At 35.0% G+C, this 27,860-nt stretch overlaps 2 protein-coding genes across 3 annotated transcripts; one reads left to right on the top strand and one right to left on the bottom strand.

Annotated features, from left to right (window-relative positions):
- The first annotated feature begins 216 nt into the window (after window positions 1-216).
- On the top strand, window positions 217-9,607 carry LOC145641539 (uncharacterized). Of its 2 annotated transcripts, XM_081692373.1 has the most exons (6): window positions 217-421; window positions 649-3,173; window positions 5,493-5,811; window positions 5,899-7,199; window positions 8,047-8,302; window positions 8,426-9,607. In XM_081692373.1, exons 2-6 carry the CDS (start codon window positions 726-728, stop codon window positions 9,007-9,009), a joined length of 4,908 nt encoding a protein of 1,635 aa, XP_081548499.1. In that variant the 5' UTR covers window positions 217-421; window positions 649-725; the 3' UTR covers window positions 9,010-9,607. The 2 variants fall into 2 exon arrangements, with proteins under 2 accessions (XP_081548499.1, XP_081548498.1); XM_081692372.1 differs by having other exon boundaries at window positions 5,493-7,199.
- A 7,900-nt stretch (window positions 9,608-17,507) lies between these two features.
- On the bottom strand, window positions 17,508-18,782 carry LOC145642569 (F-box/kelch-repeat protein At1g57790-like). The gene has a single exon (XM_081693769.1). The coding sequence runs from the start codon at window positions 18,780-18,782 to the stop codon at window positions 17,508-17,510; it is 1,275 nt and encodes a 424-aa protein (XP_081549895.1).
- Between the last annotated feature and the right edge of the window lie 9,078 nt (window positions 18,783-27,860).

The raw sequence follows: 27,860 nt of genomic DNA, 5'->3' as shown, positions 1-27,860 counted from the left end.
ATTTTTCAGCTAACTACTCTAAAAACCGTGTCCCCACTTCTGTATCAAATCGTAGCCGTCCATTGTAATCCATTTTCAACCGTCTGATATGATTTGATATCAAATCACACGGTTAGGATAATCATCAATTATAATTCTTACCAAAAAAAGCGCAATTATTTTTTTTAAAAACCATTTTTTCGCAATTTTAATTTTTATTATTCAAATCAAAAACCCCTTTACTTTCTCTCTCCTCTTTCTCTCTCTTAATGTGACGGAAAAACGAAACCCTAGCTCTACGTCCTATCTGGAAAAATCCCTAATTACTTGCGAATTTCGTTAAATTAATTTGGGGCTAACGCCGGAAAATTCTCAGATTTAAACCCTAACCTACCATAACGATGATCTTTGTTGATTCTTGGAGGATGAAATGAATTTTAAGGTACGTTGTTGTGAATTTTTGGTTTAATTTTTTTCGCATGCGGTTGTTTTTGATTGTTTTTTCGTGAAATTAGGTTTGTTTTGGGGGTAGATCTTGTTGATATGATTTTTTTGTTTTTTTGAGTTGTTGAAATGTTGAGAGTTTGTGTTTTTGTTTAATGCTGATGATGATGATTATGGGGTTGCATTTTGATTTATTTATATTTTGGTGAAAATTTGTGGTTTCAGATCTGATTTTTTGGTACGGACATGAATGGTGGGCATGTAGGTTGGGGATTTTGGGTTATAATTAGTAGAATAATTGCATGTTAATGGAAGATAGAGCAGAAAAGGTTAATGGTACTGAAAATGCTGAGAAATCTATGTCATTGGATCTGCAAAGGGTATATAATCAGAAGCCCTGGGTTTCTGCTGTTAAAAAGCGGGGTTCCCGGAATGGGAGTGGTGGTAGTGGTAATGGTGTGAAGCGAAAACTCGATTCTAGTGATCAAAATGAGGCTAGGAAGAGGAGTAAAAAGGAGGTTTTACTGAGTAGTCTGTCGAATGAGAAGAAGGAGAAGAAGAGTGTTAGGGAAGTTTGTAAGAGTGGGTTGAATTCTGCTGACTTGGGAAATCAGGTGTCACGGGAGGAATCAGGAGTGGATGGTGGCGGTGCTGGTTATGGTGGCATTTCTCTTAACTTGAACAGTAATGTCACTATTCCCAAGCGGCCTCGAGATTTGGTCCGGAGAAAGAAGGTTGAGGTTGGTCGTGTGTCAAAGCAAGAGGGAACATCAAGCAGCAAAGCAAGTTCAACAGAAGGGGAAGGCAAGCTGAGTGGCAATGCAGGTGGTATTTTATCACAAAATGGAATTGCGAATGGCAATGTGGCACAGAATGGTGAATCCGAGGGTACTTCTAATGGCTGTGTGATCGCGAAGGTGAAAAGGAAAAAGAATCCTCACGATCATAAAGAAAATAGGTCTAGTAGTCCTGACTTGCTTCGGCATTTGAAGAGAGATGATTCTCATTCGTCTCTAGGCAATAGCGATACCGTTACCAAGAAAGCTAGAAGAAGCCGTAAGAAAAATATTGATTCTATAACCAGAAGTCCTGGGTTGACGGTGGAAGACAAGCCTTCCCTCGATGAGTCGAGTAAGATTTGTGATGATTCTTTGGATGATGAGGAAAATCTTGAGGCAAATGCAGCAAGGATGCTTTCATCTCGTTTTGATCCAAGCTGCACAGGATTTTCTTCGGGAGGCAAGAGCTCTAATTTGCCATCTGCAAATGGGTTGTCAGCATTGACCTCTTCCAGTAGAGATCTGACTACTGCACATGCTAACTCTAGTGACGAGTCAGATAACGAAGCTAGTGATGCTGAGGCTAGAGTTCTGCAACCGAGGGAGCAGCAGAAAGGCAAAGGGGTTTCTAGAAAACGGCGTCGTTTTTATGTAGTTTTTTATAGGGATTTGGATTCTTATTGGGTAATTAACCGAAGGATCAAGGTGTTCTGGCCATTGGACCAAAGGTGGTATATTGGTCATGTCACTGGTTATGACCCAGAGAGAAATCTGCATCACGTTAAATATGATGATCGTGATGAAGAATGGATTGACCTTCAGCATGAGAGGTTCAAGCTCTTTCTATTACCAAGTGAGGTGCCTGGAAAGGGTGAGAGCAAAAGGTCGACAGCACAATCAGGAAAGGGGGAGCCTGGTGATACTGCTGATGCAACGGAGTCTGAGCCTATTATTTCATGGTTGGCTCGATTTGGTCATCAAAAACCACCACCCACTGGAACGAAGAGGAAAAAGCGAAGTCCGCTTGAATCTGCAAAATCTCAATCATCTTCCATTTCTGAAGTGAAAATTGAGCCGCAGGGAAGCCTGGACATGGTTGTTTTTGGGCGTGATGCTGATGACTATACTTGTAGTTCTGGATTGCCAAATAATTCAGTTGATTCTTTAATGGAGAGGAGGCCAATTGCAGACAATTTCCTTTCTGATAATGATAGAGCTCCAATAGTTTATGTCAGGAGGCGGTTCCACAAAAAAGAACAGCCACCATCCGAGAAGCCTCGAGTATTTGGAAACGCATCTGATTTTGTTGATTCTATAGACTTTGGTGCTGAAATGTCACTTTCAGTTGGCGAATGTTATCACCATGCCTATAGATTGAGCAATGACGAGCTCATTTGGGACACTGATTGTTCTGGGATTCTGAAGCTGATTATTCCCATCACGAGTTTAAAGGTGTTTAAGTTTGATTTGAGCTTTCCTTTGCCAGTTTTGATCAGCAGTGTAGTTGAATGGCAGAGGTACTTGTTCATGCTTCAACATGGCACTTTGATCTCTACCTGGCCTATGGTCAACTTGGAGATACTTGTTGTTGATAATGCTGCTGGTCTGCGGTTTCTCTTGTTTGAAGGTTGCATGAACCAGGCAGTCTCCTTTGTTTTCTTGGTCTTGGGTGTGTTTTGTCATTCTGATCAGAAAGAAATGCATGATGATCAGCAGCTTCCTGCAACCTCAATAAGGTTCAGATTCTCTGGCTTGCAGGATCTTGGAAAGCAGCTAGCATTCACATTTTACAACTTCAGTGCGATGGCAAATTCCAAGTGGTTGTATATTGACAGAAAGCTGAAGAAGCACTGTATGCTTACCAAGGAACTGCCACCGTCTGAATGCACTTATGATAATATCAAAATGCTCCGGAATGGTTCTAATAATCGGAAATTGACCAATGTTTCCCAGAAGCTCTCTTCAGTGATGGTAATGACGCTTTTGATCTTTTATCCTGCTTTAATATGCTCTGTCCATACCAACTTCTGTACTCTATGTTCTGTTGTGGCCATGCGAAATTTTACGGTTTAAACTTGTTATTAATATCATCTTTCCTTGTTTGACCAAATTAGTTGCACACCACGTACAAGCACTTTACTAATAACAATTCATTCAGTTTTGAATTATAGTTTCAGTGCATTTTTGCCAATGTGGCACTGGATGTGAGTTTTATTTATTTTTACTTTTTTTCTATATAAAATCCGAACAACGTTTGAACAGATTCCGTAGAGTCTTATTAAGAACATGTATCCATTTTTCAACTCAAAGATGAGAAATTGGGGTATATGGGGTTGTATTATTGGCTTATTGCTATTATTATTTGTTTTTAATTTTTTTTTGTGGGGTTGGGATAGAATTTGAAGTTGAAATATGAAACAGAATGATTTAATCGAAGGGTTTAGCTATCATCAGCCTTTTCTGCCAATTTGCAGGCTTTATTTGCTCAGTACTGAAATTTGAGCGATTGCAACCATTTAAAGACCTTTTGACTCCTAATACTTTATCTTTCAACCTTAATGTCATCAGATTTTTCTTCATAGCTTTTATTGTTGGTTCAGTTCTTATTTAGGTGAAATGTATGCTGATGCAGTGATGAGTCTCGTACTGATCGAGAATAACAAGAATCACTGCAATTTCCAATCTCCCACAGAAAGAATGTAATTGTGTTTGGAATGCTTTAGTGGTTCCATTGTGTTCATTGGTTGTTAACTGTTAATAGTATATTTGTTTTGAGGGATTAAGTAGGTGTGATTGGCTGAAATGTAATCGGAATTAAATCTTAACGACATGTTTAGTAAGCAGACATGAATTTTATTTCTGGTAATTAATTTGCGCGTAAAATCGTGTTGAAAAATCTTATGTTATCATATAGGGTAATGCGAGATAATCCCCATTGTCTCATTTTAATGATAAATTTTCTTTTCCATTAAACCAAATGAGCTATAAATGTCATGTCTGTTTTTTGGAAGTGGGATTATGCAAGGGGGGTAGGGAATTGGACAGAGGAAACTTATTTGGGAGGTTATTGGTAGATCTTAGGAATAGGTTTTACTTTAGTAAAGGACCAAGTGTCTCCAAAAATCATAACTGTTCTTCTCTTCTTGAACCTTTGTGTTAACACTGGCTGCCATGCTATTCTCTCATTCCAACCCTTCTATTTTTAATCTTTTCTTCATTTGTTAATAATGGGAATCTGCTCATCTATTTGTAGACTTGTAGAGTTGTAGTACAAAACTGTGAAATTCCACTTTTCCATACTTGGCGAGAGAAACAAATAACATTGAAGCAGCATCATTTTTTTTCCTTGAAGTATATATATTCATATATGGGAAGTCATATAAGGAATTGGAGACATGAGGTGTAAATTTGAATTTTGGAAAGTTTACATGGCGATTTGAAAGTAGGTGTTGCAATCCATATACACCGTAAATGGTTTTGAGGATGAGAGAGTGGGAGATAGGACTGAGTTAAGATTGGAGAAGCATCTATGCTAAAGATGGTACTTTTGTAATGTTGTTATTACAGTCTCAACATATTTTCATTTTTATTACACACACACGCACACACATACTAAGCAAGGGGATCGGATTTTTATCAAGTGAGTTTTAGTTACTTTCCACTTTTATTCAAAATTGTTAGATTAGATTTACCATATGATCACAGGGGTTTATATTTCTTTCTTCAATTTTTGATTGTTTGCAAGATTATGCAACTCCACTGCTTATGTGTATCCTTCTTTAGATCGATTGATAAAAGTTCATGCAAGACTTTACGTACAAATATCCAATGTGTATAGGAATTGTGGTGCTTCTTACCTAGAGTTTGCATATTGACAAATAGTTTAGTCTGATTAAATGTTTCTTGTTTCCTCTTCTAAGTCTCTATGTGATATATCACAGGATAAGAATTGAATTGACTGGTGTCTCTATGTTTCAAATAATCCTTCACCATTTTATATCAATAGTATATATTTATGAATTGAATTGATAGTGAAGAATTATCAGGTGCTTGTTTCTGTATATCTACTGATTATGTTGGTCCTTCTTCTGTCGTAATATACTTTCTTTATACAATTCCCCAAGCTGTTTGATTATGCCTATCTTGTAATATATGACAGTTATTTCTACCCCCATTTTTACTGTCATTGTCTAAGATGAAGAACTGAAAGTCATGCTATTCTGATAAACTAGCCTATGTTGCTTAACTTTCTGGTGCCTGTCCTAATATTGGTATGTTTTATCTAATCAGAACCTAAACAAAAGATCTAGGCAGCGTGGAACAAGCTTTTCTTCTAGGCAGTCTGCTTGTGTCAAGTTGAGCCGACTAGCTTTTGATAGTGACGAAAAGAATGGAAGACTTCCTCCATTTGCTCTCTCTTTTTCTGCTGCACCTTCGTTCTTTCTTAGTCTACATTTGAGACTATTAATGGAGCGCAGCATTCCTTCCTCCAGCTTAAGGGTGCAAGATCCTGTTTATTTGATGGATCATCCAGATGATGAGGGTGGATCGGTCGGTGTCAACACATGTCCAGTTGGTGATAATTCTGTGTTATCTTCACTTTCATTAGGTGATGATTCTTTGGTCTTGCCACTTGGTAGATCTGAGTCTGGTTCTTGTTTAAATGTTGATCATGGGATCAATAATCTCTCTGCAGATCTTGCTGAAGGAATGCCTTTGAAGCCTCAAAGCTCTCAAGATTTTGTATACAATGAAACTCATAGCATGCTTCAGGCAGAAAATGGGAAAGCTCAGCTAATTGAGAGTGAACAAAGGCTTTCATCAGCAAAGCCATTAGATGCCAATGGCTTGACCATTGACATTCAATCATTTGTTCCTGTTGAAAGGAATACTGATGCTGTTGTGCAAAACGTTCAAAATTTTACTGGTTCAGCTTTAGATACCAATGGTGGGATATGTAGTCCAAATCTCACTGCCTCTCAAAGTATGTGGGATAAGAGTAGAATTGGTCATGCTTGTTCTTCGGCTTCTGCAAGTCATTCTCCTGGTTGGATTGACGGGAAACAAGACTTTCTCCGTAGTGGCTTTGGCAATGGACCTAAGAAGCCACGGACTCAGGTTTCATATTCTCTGCCATTTGGAGGACAGGATTTTAACTCTAAGAATAAATTTCATCAGTCAAAAGGCTTTTCTCATAAACGCATTAGAAGAGCTAGTGAGAAGAAGACATCCGAAGCTTTTGGGACTTCTCAAAAAAATATGGAATTGTGTTCTTGTGAGGCAAATCTTTTGGTGACTGTTGGGGACCGAGGGTGGAGAGAATGTGGGGCAAGAATTGTTCTTGAGCTGTTTGATCATAATGAGTGGAGGCTTGGTGTAAAAATTTCAGGGGATACCAAATATTCTTACAAAGCACACCAGTTTGTGCAACCTGGAACAACAAATCGCTACACACATGCTATGATGTGGAAGGGAGGAAAGGATTGGATCCTGGAATTTCCAGACCGTTCTCAGTGGACACTTTTTAAGGAGATGCATGAAGAATGCTACAATAGGAACTTTCGTGCCGCATCTGTGAAAAATATTCCCATTCCTGGAGTTCGTATGGTTGAAGAAAATGACGATAATGTGCCTGACGTACCGTTTGTCCGGCCTTCTCTCAAATACTATAGGCAGTTGGAAACAGATATTGAAATAGCTATGAATTCATCTCGTGTTTTGTATGACATGGACAGTGATGATGAGCGGTGGATTATGAAACACAGCCACTTAGATTGTAATGAAGGGGGCTGTGGGAATATATCTGATGAGATGTTTGAGAAGACTCTTGATGTGCTTGAGAAATTTGCGTATTCCAAACAGCGCGATGACTTCAGTTTGGATGAGCTGGAGGAATTTACAGCTGAGGTTGGGCCATTCGAAGCAATTAAAATCATTTATTCGTACTGGAAGGAGAAACGACAGAGTAAGGGGTTGCCTTTGGTCCGGCATCTACAGGTATCCTTCACTTGGCCGTTTTTTAAATTGCTTGCCCTTTATTGTTCTTAAAATGATTTTGTATGATTTTTTTTTAAACCTGTCTCTCTGAAAGTAGCATGATTTCGTAAGATTTTTCTTCTTTTTTTTTTTTTTCTTTTTTTTTTTTTCCTCTTTGAAATGTTGTGTCTTAGAGTATTTTGCATCTCTGAGTTCTTGGTAATTACTCGTATAATATATGACAGTGTCGTGTTAGTTTTCACAGACAATCTTGCTTATGTGTGTCAGCTAATTATTTTTCCTGCAAAGAAGCAATTGGTTGTTCTAGGGTGACTAATGGAAATTGATCTTCTGTCATGCAACCTTTCTTTGTTTAAGATGTACTTGTCATTATAGTTTTTGTTGATTGACCCCTGAATTACTGTATTCTGTTCTGGAAAATCTGTTCGGTCCATTATATTTTTGTATGTGAACTGACTGGTATACTCCTATACCAGATTTTAGAGCTGTAGACATGAATCAATGAATGTACCCGGTACGGCTTTGCTAATTGCCCATCATGATGAAGATTCTAGTTTTTTACCGGTAGAAATATTTGTAATCGACGATAAAACAATTGGGAAGTCTCTTTAGCAGCGGTACAAGGTGCATGTTGAGAACTTAGTTGATTATAAAGAATTAGGGAGGCAAAATGGAAAGAAGAAATCTGAAACCACAATCTTGGTCGTCTACTATATGCTCCATGTCTAATTAATTTGGTCTTTTATTATTTTATTTTTTTTCTGTATGATAGAGGCTAGTATACTGGTTGTTTTGTCTATTCTTCTCCTTGCTTTGAACTTGATAGAGCTGTATGTGTATCATGCAGCCTCCACTCTGGGAAAAGTATCAGCAGCAAGTAAAAGAATGGGAACAAATGATGGCAAAGAGTAACCTGGCCCTTTCCAGTGGGTGCCAGGAGAAACCCTTGACCATTGAGAAGCCTCCCATGTTTGCTTTCTGTTTGAAACCACGAGGATTGGAATTGCCAAATAGAGGGTCAAAACAGAGGTCACAAAAGAGACTTCCAGTTGGTGCACTGAGCAATGGTATTTCGGGAGATACAGATGCTTTTCACTCTCTAGGTACCATTTAATCGGTTTGTTTAATTGTTTTTTTTATAAATTAATTTTTTCAATTCTTGTGGTCTAGCTAGACCTTGCCATTTCGTCTCTGAAACTTATCCTTTTTTTTTGTGAATATTTCAGTTGGCCGAAGATTAAATGGTTTCACTTTTGGGGATGAAAGATTTGGCTACAATGCCTATAATCAAGGGACATCTGACTCTTCTCCTGTTCTTCAGGGATCATCAAGAATGTTCTCGCCTAGGGATTCTGGGGCTGGGGGATACTTTTCTTTGAGTAGTGATGGGTATGAGAGGAATCATTACCCGAAACTCTATAGAAACAAGTCCAAAAAGCTATGCTTTATACCATCCACCAATGATCAGCAGCCATCATCCTACAGCCAGAGAACTCCAGGCAAGAGAGGTCCAGTAAATTTATGGGGTTCTTCTGAATGGCCCAGCCAAATGCTTTACCAGACAGATGGGTTCCAAAGGCACAACTTCGAGCATCTGGATCCTTCAGAGCTTGATGAGTTTAGACTGCGTGATGCAGCAAGTGCTGCTCGACATGCCGTTACTATAGCTAAGATGAAAAGGGAGAATGCTCAGAGAATGCTTTGTAGAGCAGATCTGGCAATGCACAAGGCAGTGGCTGCTATTATGACTGCTGAGGCTGTTAAAGCTTCATACGGGGAGCAAAATAGTGATGCTCAGAAGAGTGGGTGAAGTTTTTTCTGATTTAAAGAGCTCTCTCACATAAGATTTATACTCTCAAATGTTTCAGGAATGGAACCGAAGGTTTGCTGAGATGATGTGGTTTATTCTCGGGTTGACTGGAATTTGTAGATACAGAAGTCCTCTAACTTGCTATGAGGTTGACTAAGAGGGGTTTATGCTACTTTGCTGATTGACGCCAGACTTTTCAGCTCACTAGATTTTATATTGAGACAATAACAGTGGGGGGTTTGCTGTTAGTTTACTGACCTGCTGGTTTTCTCATTTAACTGAAAAGTCTGAAACCCTTGTCCTGTTTGTGCAGGTAAATGGGTGCTTGAAATTTTTGTTGCCTTTGTACAGATTTTTTTTTTTTTCTTCTCATTTCACAGTTTCTTTCCATAGCCTTTAGGTTAGCATTAAAGGAGCGTGCTAAATAATAGAATACACTCCTTGAGATGTTGTTAGAACATCTGATTGGATTTTAGTGTCTTATTATCCAGAGCTTATATAGGAAAATTATATCCAGAGGGTAGAGAATTGTAAGTAAAATGCTTTGAAAGTTGAAAAATATATGAGAGTCCAATTATCCATTGCTTCTCTTTCCAAATTCTTCATTTTGCAGCATTTAGTGATGCCTTATTTTAGTTTTCATTTTTGCCCTTCCCGTGTGAATTTAACTCTCTTGAAGCATTATCATTGCTGCTCGCATTCTGTTTTCATTTTTTTTTTTGGGTTGCATTGGTGCTAATTTTTCTTGGCAGAAAAAATTAGTTTACTTCATGCTAGTCTTTCACTGAGCATGTGAGGTGTTCAGGTAATCTTTTGCATAGTTCTTGAACTTTCCTTTTCTCTATTTTTCCTGTCTAACCTCTTCTCTCTTCCTATATTGCTTCCCCACATATATTTTTGAAATAATAATTTTGTGGAAGCTGATACTGTTCGAGCAAATTTTTTTTTTCAGTTTGTTGGACTGCTGTTTAATTTTGGCAGACTGCTATGTGTTTTGGCATTTGCGGAGAGAATCAGGGGATGGGGTGTGAAGGGGTTTTTTGTGGGATTAAAAGAAAAATGATTCACCTGTTGCAGGACAAGCCTTCACTTTTCATGTATGGGATAATACATAATTGTTACAGGCTTCAGTAGCATATGTAATTTCAATTCATATCTTTATACTGTGTTTCAATCATATTGTGTTTGGGTTAGTTACCTTTTTTTTTTTTTTTTTTTTTTTCCTGTGTGTTTGTGTGTTCGCTTTCTTCTGTGCTATAATATAGAACACTCATCTCTTAAGTTTTACCTTCCAATTCCACTCCTTTCTCAATGTGCACCTGTTGATACTGACATGATGTGAATAGGCCGCAGTCCATTTTCGGAGCACTGAACTGGTGAACTGTTACTATCTTGAAGGTCTGATTTGACTTTGTGAGGTAGCTGGAATATTTTCTAAGCTGGCTATGACTTTACTTAATGTTGCTTTTTTTTTGGGAAGGGGGGGGGGGGGTAGATTTTCAACCTTAGATCTTTCGTGATGAAATTGCTCGTAGTAAATGTAATTTGTGTCTTTGTGATGATGCAATGAATTGTTTTTGATAATGCAGTTGTTAATTACAGCATAATTCAGTGGTTGATTACAGCATTCTGGGTTGGTTGATTTTTTGTTCTTCATGAATTTGGCAATTTCGATTTTGGTGTTGCCTTAGGGTTGTGTTTTGGTGTTTCGACTTCTCATAAATCTTTCCATTTTGTGCAGAGTTTAAGTATTTATTTTGATCTTTGATGTTTCATTATTTTGCATAGGTCCTCTTTGGCAATAATTTTGAGTTTTGGTTGAGTCGAATTTGACTTAATGTTCAGAACGATGTTATGCAGATATTTGTTGCTCTTACAGGAGGTAGAGGTTTCCAGGTTGGGTTTAGGATTTGGTATTGAAAAGAATTTTACATCTGAGTTTTTGAAGGTAGAGAATACTTATTGTTCTTTTACTAGTGCGAGATTTTTGTAGTAATAGTTTAAATGCTATAAAGATGTATGACCAGTGAGTAAGGGACTCTCGGTGAGAAACTCATTATTGTTTGGATTTTATTTTTCTTTGTTAGATAATAAATCGTGCATAAACAACACGACAACACGAACTCGTGTATTTTGTGTTTTTACTAATAGCCCTTTAAATTCTGATGTTAAAATACTGTGCACTCCCTTAAAAATATCCCTAAAACAAAACATTGTTAATAATCATCATCTCATTAAACTTGCCTAATAATTTTTGAATCTTGTGATTGCATCAGCACCGTACATTCTAGTGGTGGAACGATAAGGGAAAAAAAAATCCAGTGTTGTATTGTAGAGTACTTTAGTTTTAATAAATAAAGACATTGGGAAGACTTAATAGTTCCCTATTACAAAAGGAGTTCATTAAGTGTGCGGACCACTGTTGTTATATGAGTACTAGTTAATAGAATTTGTTATATACACCCGGGTGTACAATATATCTATATGTATTTTGTTTTCATTTTGATGATTGTTTTTCATTTATTCATCAATTAAAGAGAAAAACTAACCTAGGGTTAGTTGGGTGTACGATACACCCGGGAGTATATAACAATCTCTCACTAGTTAATGTTTAACACAGAGACAATTTGCGGAAATACATTGACATGATTAAGTACATGTATGAGAAAGCTAGCGCAAGTGTATGGACCATTGCTAGAAAACTTAAGAAATCCCTATTACAATTGGAGCTCATCTTTTTCTACATTTAGCTCTTTTATCTTTTTGCTACAGTCATGAAGGAATAGACGAGATCAATTCAAGATGATATACCGCTGATGATATTGTATCGATTGATGAGATGGACGAAGGCATGAAAAATAGGATGGAAATAAGGAAATGGACTTTGGAATCTCGTGGTTGTGAAGGTGAGCAGAAGTAAGACTATTTAGAATGTAGTTTAGTGGCGTGAGAAACAAGGAGACTTGGCTGATCACCTAAAATGGAAGGACTATACCGGATTTATTATCTTAAAAGTTATGGAGAATTAAATGGAGATGAAGCGTACATGAATATAGGATCAAAGAAGATTGGTTGAAGTGGAAGAGTGTGACCGAGTTTTTATGTGATCCTGACATGCCTCATAGATTGAAGGGTAAATTCTATTGAACGACATCAGACATTTTAGGCCTGCATCACTAGAAGGTAAAAAATATTAGGTTGTGAAGCACTATTGCATGCATATGATGAATGTGATTTAGATGCATATGTTGCGACTTGCGATGGATATGTGATGGCCATACAAGAAAGGATCGGTTAAAGAATGTGATTAGTAGGAAGAAATTATGGGTATCATTTAGGAATAAAAGGTGAGGGAGGATCGCCTAAGGTATTTTGGCTATATGAAAAGGAGACCAAGTGAGGCATCGGTTATAAAATATGAAGAGAGGCAAAATGTTGGGATTGCGAGGAGTAGGGAAAGACCTATGAAAGATTGGAAGATGGTGATTTTTAGTGATTTTAGTGTTTTGGGAATTGAGAAAAGTATAATGATGGCTTTCTACTAAGTATATATTTAATTTTATTTGGTAATACTCAACTCATGTTTTTGCAAATCTACTTATTTCCGTTACATGCTTTTCCTCTCCTTTTTACCCCTTTCATACCTTGTGAAATTTTCTTAAATTTTATTTAAATATATTTTTTTTCCCAAATACTTTTATCCAATGATCTACCTTACTAAGCTCTTTTTCAAACAATTTCCATCTTGCTATGCTACTTTTCAAACAGTTTTTGTTAGCCGATCCCAAATCATTTTGGGACTAAGACCTAGTTGTTGTTGTTAAGCTAAGCCATACAAGCACAAAACTCATGAATAAACATATTCACAAAGCAAGTAATAACTACTCAATGTTGTATAAATTTTGAATATAATATTGCGCAAAAAAAAAAAGAAAAAAAAAAGAAAAAAAAAGAAAAAATTAAGAAAAAGGAATGAAAACTTACCAGAACTTTGACCATTTTACCATTTTATAATTACGGTACGTTGTAGTGTACATGGATTGATGGGGAGGAGGGGTTGAATATTATTAACCACTTGCCCTGTACTCATTGCTGCTTCTTTGCTTTAATACTTTTTTGTGTTGTTGTACGTAGTTCCTTATAAATATCGTGCTGCCACATGTACGCATCGTAAAATAGAAAATAGATAAATTTTGATGTTGGATCTGTTTATTTTTGCCTCAATTTGATAGTTCGTCACAACTCACAAGCCTTGTTGGACCCTAAACCCTGCTCTTGTTGTCAATATACAAGGGCACGCACCCATCAAATTTGCCTCTTGCTTGTGATGCTACATGCTTACAATCTCTTTTTGCACCCGATTAGCAATTTTGTCGTCAGTAGATGAGAATGCTTCACATGAATCCAAGTGTCAAAATACTTAGACCCAAACCATGATAGGGGTTGGGGGGGGGGGGGGAGAGGAGTTTTTCGATGGTGAATGGTATTTGAGGAGACGAGTGGTTGGTGGATGGTACTTGGGGAGATGATAATTGTTTGTGGTGGGGTGAATCAGTGATTTGGTGATGATTATTACCAAGAATGATTAAGATATCATATTATATAATAAGCACAATAATTGGTGCCAGCGAATATGATCATGATTACATATTATTTTCTCTATCCGATATTGAAATTTGCAATATGACAATATTCTAGACTAGGGGTTATTAATCTATTATTTAGAAATTTAATTGAGTAAAACATCGGTAAATGTAATATTATTGTATTCAATATTTAAATTTTCATTATTGAAATTACATGCTGATGATCCCGCCACGTGTCATCATGACTAGGCTGATGATATGGCGCCATGTCATTTCTTGAGTAATTCTTATAACCTTCAATTGAAGAGGATGTTTAAGGTGATTAACCACCTCCATTGTTCTCTTGATAAGTAACTCTCATAACCACCCATTTAAAAGGATGTTTAAGGTGATTATTCACCCCACTTGATGCTTGGGATTCTTCTTCTATGTTCTTTCATGTTTTTCTACAAATAGAATAAGCCTCCCCCCCCCCCCCCCCTTTTTTCCCCCTAGTTTTCACACTTGAAAAATACTTCAAGCACAATAGTCTAAACACATTTAGGGCCTGTTCTCATTGACTGAACTCGGCTGAACTGAACTGAACTGAACTGAACCGAACTGAACCGAACTGAGCTGAACTGAACTGAACTGAAATGAATATTTTACAAGAGAAGGAAATTAGGAGCGGAGCTGAACTGAACTGAACTGAACTGAACTAAACTAAACTGAGCTGAACTGAACTGAACTAAAATGAGCTGAACTGAACTGAACTGAACTGAATTTCAACGTAAGAGAACAAGCCCTAACTATTGGGCATAAGTTACTTGACTCAAAGCTGGAAGTGGTTTGTTAACCTTAGGGTTCATGCCGACGAATACAATTGAGCATCTTGATTGCGTCGGAATTTCGTTTTCAAGTCAGTGATAATTTGCATCACAACGCACCGATATTGTTCCATTGTTTGTGAGCTTATTTAAATACTTTTATACGGTTTGTACTAGACCACTTTTATATTTACAACAAATGTAACTAATTTAATCTATATTTGTATTTTATCACATAATTTTTATTATAAAACCTCATTTATAATATAAATATAATGGTCCGGGGTATTGCCCGGGGCCAAAAACTAATTTATATTTAAAGCTCATGTTAAGTCAAAATTAGAAGAGATTATTAATACTGTTGAATTGTGGTTGTCTATATTTTTCCATTCCAATTTCTTAGAAATTGAAATCGACAATATAATAATGAGTTTCAACTACTAGTTCTCGGGTCTCATAACCTTTAAATTTAATTGGGGGCGGACAAAGGTGTCAAAAGTCATTTAATTATTTTTTAATTGTGAAAAATGACCTTTTAAGTGGTCGACTTTTTGAAAAAGGATCTTTTAAGTGAAAACTTGTGAAAATGGACCTTTTAAGTTGCATTTTGTTTGTATGGGGTATTTGGGTGACCTTCCGTGGTGGTCAATGTTGGAGCTCCGGCGTTGACTATCATGTGATAGGCACGTGATTTTTTATTTTTTAAAAAAAAAAAACAAAAAAATCCCCAAATTTTCCTCCTTTCCCGATCTAACTCTTTCATTGGTTAGGTCGGAAAAGGAGGGAAATTTTGTTTTGTTTTGTTTTTTTTTTTTTTTTTTTTTTAAAAGGCAGGTGACTAACACGTGATAGTCAACGTTTGAGGTCCGGCATTGACCACCATGTATGGTCGCAAGCTCACCCAAGTACCCCATATAAACAAAATGCAACTTAAAGGATCTTTTTTCACAAGTTTTCATTAAAAGGTCCTTTTTTAAAAAGTCGACCTCTTATAAGGTCCTTTTTCACAATTTTCTCTTTATTTTTTGACGGGAATGCTCACATTTTACTAATCAATAGCAAGATCTATCAACAACAAGTGCAACATTTATATCAGTTTGTTGCGAGTTATGCAAGCGTTTATATCAGTTTGTTGCGAGTAATGCGAAGTAGAGGTAGTACTTGGTATGAACAACACTATTTCCTTTTCTACCAATATGAGAGAAAGCAACAAGCCTTAACAAGGTGAAGGATGTCGTTTACAATTTGACCAAAGCAGGAGTTGTATTGTTTTATGCTCTTTAGGTGCTGAATCAGTTTCAAATTATCAGATTCAAGAGCGAGCATGTTGAGACCAGCTTCAAGAGCAACCCCAATGCTATGTCTTGCAACCATAGCTTCAGCCGCATCCATTCACCTTGTGACAAGTAGAGACCAAGGCATCCCCAACACTGTCACGAACAACTCCACCCAATCCAACATAGTAATGACTGACACTGTTAGTAACTAGCAATCACACCAGTTTAAGTTTACTGATTTAGGAAAGATTAAATACCTCTTTTTTAATTAACACCCATTGTCTCAATCTGTGTGTCAAAATTTATCCAATTAAGGTTTTGACTTTGACAGTCATTTTAGTCACCAGGGTCTAAATTGAGCTTCAAATTGAAAAAAATATTGTAAAATATCTCGTTTTGTGTGTCGCTCGTCATTCTTTTTTAATATAAAAAAAAAATTTCACTTAAGATTCTAGGTCATTTCGGCCCTTATGAGTCCAATTGAGCACAAAATTGGCAAAAAAAAAAAAATAAAAAAAAAAATCGTAAATGTCATGCTGCCTGTTAAGAAATGCCTCGATTTGCCTCGGTGAAAAATAAATAGAGAATTATAATTTTCACCTTAAAAGATTAAAAAAAAAAAAAAGGAACTAAAGCTATTCCACGTGCCCTTACATTAAAATTTTATTTTATTTTTGCGTTATAAAATAGCATTAATTTTCCTTCACGATGATACCTTCTCAATAAAATATATTATTAATTTCTAGAAGCTAAGGGTTTGTTTGATATCATTGTAGTTTTTTATTTTTGGGTTTTTTGTTTTTTAAAACCTCATGATACATGTCATATATATTATGAATATAAAATTGGTCAAACTTATTAAAATTATGATAAATTTATATTTAGTTTCCTATAATGAGTCTTATGACAAACCAGAAAGCATGATTTAATATGTTCCTTTTCAAAATTTATCATCGAACAAATTTTAATCTAGTTAAATTAGTAATATTAAAGAACAAAGTCCATTTCAGAATTTTTAGTCACAAGTACAGCTCAGAAATGCTATGTTTGTTCATGAAGTATTGCATTCGCATCACCTAATTAAGTACCTAATACGTAGTAGCATAACTTTAGTTAATAGCATACAAGATATATACAATCTAGATTTCACAAGAGTATTACTAATCTATAAAGATATATCAATTACCAGATTTCAAAAAAAAATAAAAATAAAAAAAATAAAAATAAAATTATAAATATATATAGAAAATTTCTATTTATATGAACTAGTTTAAAGTGCAGGACTAAACCATAACGGAGAACAATAGGAAGAGCGTAAAGGACCATTAATTTGGACATCGAAAGGTTGAATAGTTTTATCTCTGATTCGAAAGACACCCATATCATATCCTTCAATTCTATCTTCGGTTCCTAAATAGTTTGTCTTTTCAAGTACCAGTGGAGGGGTATATGCGTCTTTTTGTGTGCTAATTGAGAGGTACATGTGTAATTTCCTCACCAAATCGTAAAAGCAAAAAGCAAATAGTAATTGGACAGCTCACCAAAAGTACTTAATAACTGACCCTGTTTTTTCAATATATTTACAAAAATGCCATCAGATTAACAAAAATTCGTTTATCTGGCAAATTAACTTGTATTTTCCCTTAAAATTATGATAAATTTATATTTATTTTCCAATTATGACAAACCAGAAAGCATGGTCTAATATGTTCCTTTTCAAAATTTATCATCGAACAAATTTTAATCTAGTTAAATAAGTTAAATTAGTAATATTAAAAAAACTTATAAAGATATATACGAGTAGAAAATTTCTATTTACATGAAGTTGTTTAAAGTGCAGGACTAAACCATAACGGAGAGCAATAGGAAGAGCGTAAAGGACCATTAATTTGGACATCGAAAGGTTGAATAGTTTTATCTCTAATTCGAAAGACACCCATATCATATCCTTCATTTCTATCTTCGGTCCCTAAATAAAATCCTCTGTAATCATAATATCCTCTGTAATCATCGCTAAAATATATGCAATTGGGTTCACAACCTGTATGAGTTGCACAAACTGACATAGTTTCATTGTTACCTACAAAAAGCGCAACATCTTGCAAATCTTCTAGCTCCTCCCATCGGTTGGCATCAAAGAGAAACTTGTAGACCCTAAAATACACCGTTCTATAACTACCAACAATATTGTCTTGGTCGTATTTGGGTTGATCCAACTCAAGCATCCTCAAAACCATTAGAAGATCTTCACCAGAATTAACAAGATATGGATTGTAGTTATATTGATCAGAATATTGAAGCCAAAATTGTTCGTGTAGGAGCTCGAGCTTAGAGTCATACGTCTTAGGAGGAGGTTGAGATTGTTGACCAGCAAGGCTGAAGTGACAATGTGCAAGGTTACCATCTTTATTCAAAAATAAAAGTGTGGCATTTCCATCAACAATGCGATATAAAGCATCTATTATAAGGCCTCTTCTATTGAAAAATTTGGTCCATTGAGTGTCCCCTGGCTTGGCAAAGGCGACAGCACATGAAATGGGATTACCATAAATTATAAGCACTAGTAAATTAGAAGCAACCGCATTATCATCATCAACACCATCCTTGAATAAGGCTGCTCTATTTACGATATAGTTGCCAAAGTATCTCGGTTTAGGCAATGAAGGGAGATTGAGTCGTGTGTTGGTAAGAGGGTTGAACAAGTACATGTTACGCGTAGCATCTTCATGAGTTAATATCCAACCATGACTTAAACCCCAACAACTCATTCCATCAGGAAAATTGACGTTGTATTTCTTCCGATTCCTTAATAAATTCAACACACTTTTGCTTCTTCTTTGGCCATCTAAGTTTAAGATTTCTTCGTCGGTTTCTGTTAGAAGAAGCCATGGAATTTGACGATGACCCCAATTGTGTTTCAATCTCTTAATGTCACAACCAATTCCAGCGGCTTTACGCCAACTGCGACACACACCAGACACTGCCACATAGTCGTCTACTGATACCAAGTAATTTTCAATGATTTCTACCAGCAATTCTTTAGGTAGGTTTGCCCAATCAACATTCGTTTCATCGTTTATCCTGAAATCAACAAAATCAATCATAAATTTAGTATCGCTAAGGGTCTGTTCACATTTACTTAATTTCAGTTCAGTTCAGTTCAGCTCAATTAAGCTACAATCAGTTCAGTTCAGTTCCTAATTTCTTTCTCTCATAATATATTCATTCCAGCTCAATTCAGCTCAGCTCTGCTCCAATCAGTTCAGTTCAGCTCCAATCAGTTCAGTTCCTTTAATGTGAACAGACCCTAAATACAGTAATTAATAGAAATGGAGATAGTATATGGTATGAAGTTTTGAGATTTTAAAAACTAGGGTCTCTTATTGATTTTGGGGGTTTCTCTTCCAAAAAAAAAAAAAAAAAAAAAAAAAAAAAAAAAAAAAAAGATTTTGGGAGTTTGTTCTAAAATACTTCCGCGCATCCCAAATCACATTTTGTATGGTAACCCGGTTTACACTAATGTTAGAACCTGTTCACATTTACTGAGTTGAAATGAATATTTTATGAGAGAAGGACTTTATGAGCTGAACTAAACAGACCCTTAGTGTATATCGAGCCGTATAAGGGTAACTTTTAGCTAATTTTAGGGTAAATAATTTTAATTGGTATTGGGTTACTTTTATGCATATTGGGTTAACTTTTATTTATTTCAGGGGTAACTTTTGATCACTCTAGGTTATCTTAATTTATAATTAATGTACAATAAAAATTATAAAAAGTTGATATTAAGTTGTTGCAATATTACCAGAACGGAGGAAATATATATTTGGACCTTCATATTTTAAATGTTATACAAATAATTATCTTATTACATTTTGCATACATGTCGTATTATATTAAATTTTTTTTGACAGCGATAAATTTAAGTACAAATAGTTAGGTTTTTTTTTTTTTTTTTTTTTTTTTTTTTTTTTTTTTTTTTTTTGTGATAGTCTGATGATAATAGGCTCTTCATTAAAGAGAATTGTACTTACGTTAATCTAGAAAAAGGGGAAAAAAAAAACGACCTTGAACTTGTACAATTACGAAACGATACAATTGAGTTCATCAGATTTTATCTTATACGACTGAGAGCCTTCTAATATAATTCACCAAATTAAATTATTTTGTACTAGTATTTTTTAGCCTTCTAATATAATTCACCAAATTAAATAATTACCTTAGGAATTCAATCGTATCTTAGGCAATTGCTTGTTCACTCCGTAAATACGAAGTAAGTTTTATTTTTCATGCTATTCTCTTTACACTTTGGTTTTATTTTAATTTAGATTGTTGTTAATTAAGTTATGATCACAAAATTCACAACCCAATGAAACCAAATTAGAATTGACAAAAGAATTATTTAATAAAAAAATACCTGAGGTTGAAATCACCTTGTTCTTGTCGATTAAATAAAATATCACCAGCCATAAGCTTTTTTTGTTTGAGTTTAATTGATGATATTGACCCATATATATAGACTACTAAACATAACCCAAACCTAATAGAATTCTACCACTTATCACTTTCCTAAACCTACTATACCCAAAATCAAATTACCATAAATAATAAATCTATCTAATATACTCCTTCCGTGTTTTTTTAAGTGTTAAAGTTTGACCGACACAGAGTTTTAGGTAATTTAATTGACTTAAATAAAATAAGAGGTAAGTAGGGTGGTTGGAGTATTAAAAATTATTAAAGAAAGATAGTGGGGTTTAATAGTTTATTGAAAAGTAATAAATGTGAAAGGAAAAATATAATAAAAAAAAGTAGTAGTGGGGACCATGAAAGGAGAGAGATATAACATTTTTAATGTAGCTTTTTGTCAAAAAAATGAAGTGTAATACTTATAAAAATACGGTCGGGTTTGGTAAGTGTAACACTTATTAAAACACGGAAGAAGTAATAACTTTCCTAAACCAACCTAAAATCAAAATAATAAGTGTTGTGTAAGGCGGGTGTACGTTGTATTTATTGTAGACGGTTAGTTTGAGGGTAACTTAAACTATTTTTTTAATGTAACCTCCGTTCTTTTTTATTGCAACGTTGGGCATTTCATCATGCTTTTCTGACTATTATTTCAAAAATTATCGAGATAATTCTAACAAGGTCTTATCTAACTATTACATTTTTCCCAAATATACAAATCACAAAATACTGTTAAAGGAGTGTAAAATTTATACGCTGTGATCATAAAAAAAAATAAACGTGAAGGTGTATTGAATTGTATGATATACTCAATAATTTCAAATAAACCATTTATTAAAGATTTTACTAATTATTAATTTTTTATTATAGATATCATAATGTAAATTTTGTAAATTTCATTCAAAATGTTTATATTTGGCTTAAGTGCCAAAGTATAAACAAAAAAAGTTACACAAAGTCTTATATGTGGCTGGCCACACCGTATGGCAGGGATTACTTTGTTAGTGTCATAGGGGTTACCTGATCAGTATTAAAGAGGTTACTTCATCAGTGCTATAGGGTTACTCAGTAAGTGTTATAGGGGTTACTCAATTAGTATTATAGGGGTTACTAGGTCAGTTTTATATGGATTACTTTGTTCTTTTATAAGTGGCCACACGGTGTGGTTAGCCGCACACAAGACGAGCTAATTTAAATAAAAACTTAAACATCAATTTTATTATCTTTCAAAAAGAATTTCAAAGCAAGTGCGATAAGTAGCATTTAGATGTAATTTTGGTCACTTGACCCTGAAGTTAATTAAGAAACAAACCAGTGGCGAATCAAGAAATATTATCAAGTGGGGTCAAAATACATTTGTTTAAATTCTATTTAGATTAAATGATCAAATTTTGATAGAAAATATGACAAATTCCAAAATTTTACACTTGAATTTTTTAATTTAGCAAATTCAAGTGGGGTCAAAGAACCCCACTTAGGACAGTGTGGCTCCGCCACTGAAACAAACCACCTTTTAGTTAGAGGTGTCAATTTGGATGATCGAATCGGATCTGATGAAGTCGGATCAATTTTTAAAGTTGAGGTGTGTTAAATTATTATGTGTACACAAGTTGAAATTTGAATCGGGATTTCGGATCGGGTGTGGTTTTGACACATGGCCTCTACTTTCAGTTATAATATTAATACTATATGTAATGCAAATATCACTAATATGAGCTATACAATCATGAATTAGCATCACTAGTATCACTAATGAAGTTTTAAAATGCTACGTTTGCTCATAGAGTATTGTCATACGCATCACCTAATACGTAGTAAAAAATTTGAAGACTTGCAAATTAATAGCATACAATCTAGACTTCACATGAGATCAGTACATGAAAGATTTTTAAAACAGTAGTCCAACAAATATGAAACCTTGGCTTTTGAAAATTCTTTGCTAAATCAGTTATCAGATTTTACAAAAATTATAGAGATAAATACTACCTCTGTTTCATAGAGATAAATTCGATTTGGTTTCGGATCGGATGTGGTTTTGACACATGACCTCTACTTTCTTTTTTTGATAAAATGACCTCTACTTTCAGTTTTAATATTAACACTATATGTAATGCAAAATTATTGCAAATATCACTAATATAAGCTATACAATCATGAATTAGCATCACTAATAGTAGCTATTATCTCAAGGCTTTTCGCCACCGGGCCCCAAACCTCAAAATTTCCTCAAAAAGCGTGTGGCCTTCAATATTGTAATTTTTTGACTTTTTTCGCCCGTAAATAAAAATTGTCGAGATGTTATCCATGGTCCCTAATACCCTCCAAGAGTCCAATTGGGTCGGTGGAAGCAACCAATATGCCCTTAGACGGTCATTTTATGTGTTCGCAACTTGCACTGATTTTGTAAACTCAACCCTACCACGGACGTTTATGACAACATATAAAAATCATATATGGTTTCAAACGACATTATATGACCCCGAGATATATCCCTTAAGGTTTTAAGGCTGTTCGCCATAGGCCCCTAAACCTCAAAATTTCCTAAAAAAGCGTAGATTATAGCCTAAAATTTTGTAAATTTTTGACCTTTTTTCGCCCGAAAATAAAAATTACCAAGATGTTTACCATTATCCCTAATACTCTCTGGGAGTCCAATTGGGTCGATGGAACCATACAATATGCCCTTAAACGGTCATTTTAGCCGTTCACAACTTGCAGTCATTACGTAAACTTAACCCTACCACGGACATTTATGACAATATATAATGATCATATGTGTTATCAAACAGCATTATATGACCCAAGATGTATCCCTTAGGGTTTCAAGGCTTTTCGCCACCGGGCCCCGAAACTTCAAAATTCATCAAAAAGCGTGGATTACTGATTATAGCCTTCAATTTTGTATTTTTTTTGACCTTTTTTTTTCGCTCGGAAATAAAAATTGCCGAGATGTTTATCATGGTCCCTAACATCCTCCGGGAGTCAAATTGGGTCGTTGGAACCATCGAATATGCCCTTAAACGGTCATTTTACCCGTTCACAACTTGTAGTGATTCCGTAAACTCAAGCCTACGTACCACAGACGTTTATGACAACATATAATGATCATATATAGTTTCAAATGACATATATGACCCCGAGATGTATCCTTTAGGGTTTCAAGGTTTTTTGCCACCGTGCCCCGAAAGCTCAAAATTTCCTCAAAAAGCATGGATTATAGCCTTCAATTTTGTGGAGTAATTTTTTAAACTTTTTTCGCCCGTAAATAAAAATTGTCGAGATGTTATCCATGGTCCCTAATACCCTCCAAGAGTCCAATAGGGTCGGTGGATCCATCCAATATGCCCTTAAACGGTCATTTTACCCGTTCACAACTTGCAATGATTTCGTAAACTCAAGCCTAGCACGGACGTTTATGACAACATATAATGATCATATGTTGTTTCAAACGGCATTATATAATTAACCCCGAGATGTATCCTTTAGGGTTTAAGGTTATTCGCCACCAGACCCCCGTATCCGTATCTGTTTACCCGTTTTTTTTTAAGAAAAAATATTTTTAATATACAAGCCCAGCCACATGAGGATATGAGATATGATTTTTTGCCTCTAACTATACCAAACCCTAAATCTCACACTCTCTAACTCTCTCTCCTCTCCCCCAAACGGCACCTTCATTCTGCCACTCAGCGACCTTCACTCCCATATCTTTCCGGTGACCGCAAGTACACTCTAGCAGTCCACCTTATCCTCTCCGACAACCGCAAGTACACTCCAGCCAACAGTTTAATTATTCTTCAAATTCGTTTCTTTATGTTTGGTTTTATTAAAGCAATTTTTTTTTTTTTTTTTTTTTTTTTTCATGTAAATGCTTAATAAATTGTTAGTATAATGAGTGGATCTAATGAGTGATGTTTCGTTACTTTCTGTTGCATGTTTTAGTTTTTAGAATTTTACTTTATGTTAAGTTAAATTAATTTTCATGTTGTAGTATAACGAGTGAATATTAATAGATTGTTGAGATTTTTATAAGTTGTCTTGTATTATTGGAGTAGTTGTAGAACTTGGATTCAAATATTGAACGAAATAATTGAGGGAGGTTTGAAAATTGAAAGTTAAACCATTGTGTTAATTGAAAACTACTTTTTTTGCTAAAAAAAAGGTACAATGTGCATAATCCGTTTTGGACCCGGATCCGTAGGATCCAACGGGTATGGATATGGATCCTCCTTCTCCATACCCGACGAATCCGGATCGGATTTGGATCCAGGGTACAAAAACGGATCTGGATCTTGATCCAGTCAGATTCGGTCCAGATCCGACCCGTTGCCATCCCTAATTATAGCCTTCAATTTTGTAATTTTTGACCTTTTTTTCGCTCGGAATTGAAAATTGCCGAGATGTTTATCATAGTCCCTAATATCCTCTGGGAGTCAAATTGGGTCGGTGGAACCATCCAATATGCCCTTAAACGATTATTTTACCCGTTCACAACTTGAAGTGATTTCATAAACTCAAGCGTATCACGTACGTTTATGACAACATATAATGATCATATATGGTTTCAAACGACATTATATGACACCGAGATATATTCCCAAGGGTGTCAACACTTTTCGCCATCGGATCCCAAAACTCAAAATTTCCTAAAAAAACGTGGATTATTATAGCCTTCAATATTGTAATTTTTTGACCTTTTATCGCCCGGAAATAAAAATTGCTGAGATGTTTACCATGGTCCCTAATACCCTCCAAGAGTCCAATTGGGTCGGTGGAACCAATCAATATGCCCTTAATCGGTCATTTTACGCATTCGCAACTTGCATTGATTTTTGTAAACTCAAGCCTACCACGGATGTTTATGACAACATATAATGATCATATATGGTTCCAAGCGACATTATATGACCCTGAGATGTATCCCTTTGGGTCTCAGGACTTTTCGCCACAGGCCTCTAAACCTCAAAATTTCCTAAAAAAACGTGGATTATATAGCTTTCAATTTTGTAATTTTTAAACCTTTTTTAGGCCGGAAATAAAAATTACCAAGATGTTTACCATTGTCCCTAATACCTTCTGGGAGTCCAATTGGGTCGATGGAAGCATACATTATGCCTTTAAACGGTCATTTAATTTTATCCGTTCACAACTTACAATCATTACGTAAACTCAAGCCTACCACAGACGTTTATGACAACATATAATGATCATATGTGGTTTCAAACGACATTATATGACCTGAGATGTATCCCTTAGGGTTTCAAGGTTTTTCGCCACCGGGCCCTAAAACCTCAAAATTCCTCAAAAAGCATGGATTATAGCCTTCAATTTTGTATTTTTTGACCTTTTTTCGCCTGGAAACAAAAATTGCCCAGATGTTCACCATGGTCCCTAACATATAATGCAATTTTTTGCCAAAAAAGGAAGTGTAACACTTATTAAAACATGGAGGAAGTAATGAAAATTTTATGGTTTTTGTTTTGAATTGGTGGACATTTGGTAAGAGATAATTTAGCAAAGGAAACTGTGTGTCGAATCAAATGGAAGTCAATTGCACTCAACCAAGGTAAATGAATCACATTAAAGTCAATTTAGATAATGTATGGTTGGTGCACCCGGGTGCACCATGCGCAGAAAGAACATTAGGTATATTTAAAAGAACATGGGCGAAAAAAAGAACATTATAGATATTTATAAAGAACGTGAGCATAATATGTTCTTTAAATTTGATTAATATGTTCTTTGAGTTTGAACTATATGTTCTTTAATGTATGTACATTTAAAAAAAATAAAATAAAAATCATTCACCCGAGTAACTAGAAAAAAGAACATGTTCTTTACTGTATTATCATGTTCTTTTTGTAAAAACTTTATGTTATTTGGTTAGAGGTGATCAAAGTTAGACCAACCCGACTTGATTTTGGACGGGTTTTGGGCAAAAAAATTTCACCCCCAAATTCGGTAGGACCCAACCCGTAAATTTAAATTTTTGGGCGGGTTTGGGATTGCGTTATTATGCATTTTAGTTGATTTTTTATACTCAACACGAAAAGCCCGTACGGCCGGACCATTTTGGGCACAAAAACTTCAGCCCAAAACTTGGCCCGACTCGAGAAGTGAGCTGATTTTTTAACCTTGGCCCGGTCCGCCCAATGATCACCTATATCTTTGTCAAACACGAACATGTTCTTTTTTGTCAAATATAATGTTCTTTTTCAAACACGTTTAACCACCCAAATAACCATGAAAAATAACATGTTCTTTTTGTAAAGACTTTATGTTCTTTGTAATGTCATGTTCTTGTCAAACACAAACATGTTCTTTTGTCAAACACAGGTATGTTCTTTTTCAAAGACTATCATGTTCTTTTTTTTTTGCCCATGTTCTTTAAAATATGTCTAATGTTCTTTCCGGGTGCACCACACGCATGGTGCACCCGGGTGCACTATACTATTTTCACAATTTAGATGTTGATTTATATATTACTATTTAAAAAAAAAAAAAATATCAGATAATATAACACCTTACAAACACATTCAAACTTTGAATAAAGTGAAAGTCAAATGCATTTAACAATATCTAATTAAGTGAAAATAAAGTCAAACACATTCCAAACAAAACAAACCTATTTGAATCAAATGAAAGTCAAATGCACTTAACAAAAGCTAATTGAGTCAAATGGAAATCATTTGCACTCAACAGAGCTAATTGAATCAAATAAAAGTCAAACTCATTCAAACATAACTTTTTGAATAAAATGAAAGTCAAATGCATTCGACAAAGGTAATTGAGTTAAATGAAAGTCAAACACATTCAACAAAGCTTTTTGAATCAAATGAAAGTCAATGGCACTCAGAAAAGCTAATCTTTACCCCTTTCTATAAATAAGAGCAACAAAATTACTACTTGTATTTCTTATGAACAGTATTGTAGCTTAGGAACAGAGAATTTCCATTTTTGGCCCTGCAATTAAGTTCTCTGGTGTTTTGCATTTCCCGGTTTTCCTCTCATCTTCTTATTTTGCTTTTCCTTTTTTCATTCATGTTGTTTTGATTCAATCATCAAATATCTCCTCTCCTTTTGATTCACTCTCTCTCATCTGAAATTGAATTGTACCCAAAATTAAGCTTCACTACGTCTTCTTCAATTCACTGTTTACATGTATGTTAAACCTTCTCCAATTTAGGAATTCCCAACTCGGTAAAAAAAGTTAGGCTTGCTCTAAGTTATTTAAGTACTTCATGTACCTCTCCATTCAAGTATACTCTCAATTCTTCATTAAAGTAGCTTTTGATGGTGGACCTGGTCCCTCTTGTTGTTAGTTTTCTTCTCTCTGATTTTGTTAATTTTCTTAATTTGTTTGTATTTATTGCGGTTTTCATGTTTTATTGTTGTGATTTGTTGAATTTATGACGGATTTAAAAAATCCTAAAGAACCAACTGGTTTCACATAACTTTCATTGGATTTCGGATCTTTTACCAAAATGACCATTTTAATAAAAGTATTTACCAAAATGGCCATTTGTGAAGTTAAAAAATAAAATTACTGAAGTAAATCGATTTCACCTAAAATGTATATAATCCTCTAATTTCAACTAAAATGTATATAATCGTACATGGTATTGTACTATTGCCTGGCTGTGACTTTGTAATAATATATAAAATTGAATTAGTGAGTTAAATTATATTTTATATCTCATTGAAATACGAAT

Source organism: Chenopodium album, chromosome 8 (genome assembly GCF_948465745.1).
Source record: "Chenopodium album chromosome 8, dcCheAlbu1.1, whole genome shotgun sequence".
Lineage (NCBI taxonomy): Eukaryota > Viridiplantae > Streptophyta > Magnoliopsida > Caryophyllales > Amaranthaceae > Chenopodium > Chenopodium album.
This window is presented reverse-complemented; position numbering and strand designations above follow the sequence as displayed.

What these genes read in the sequence shown, in the direction of transcription:
- LOC145641539 (XM_081692372.1), top strand. Translation starts at nt 726, where the DNA reads ATGTTAATGGAAGATAGAGCAGAAAAGGTTAATGGTACTGAAAATGCT. An exon ending in CTTTGGTCCGGCATCTACAG is followed by an intron (nt 7,200 to 8,046) that starts GTATCCTTCACT and finishes TGTATCATGCAG; the next exon opens with CCTCCACTCTGGGAAAAGTA. An exon ending in AGATGCTTTTCACTCTCTAG is followed by an intron (nt 8,303 to 8,425) that starts GTACCATTTAAT and finishes TGAATATTTCAG; the next exon opens with TTGGCCGAAGATTAAATGGT.
- LOC145642569 (XM_081693769.1), bottom strand. Translation starts at nt 18,782, where the DNA reads ATGATTGATTTTGTTGATTTCAGGATAAACGATGAAACGAATGTTGAT.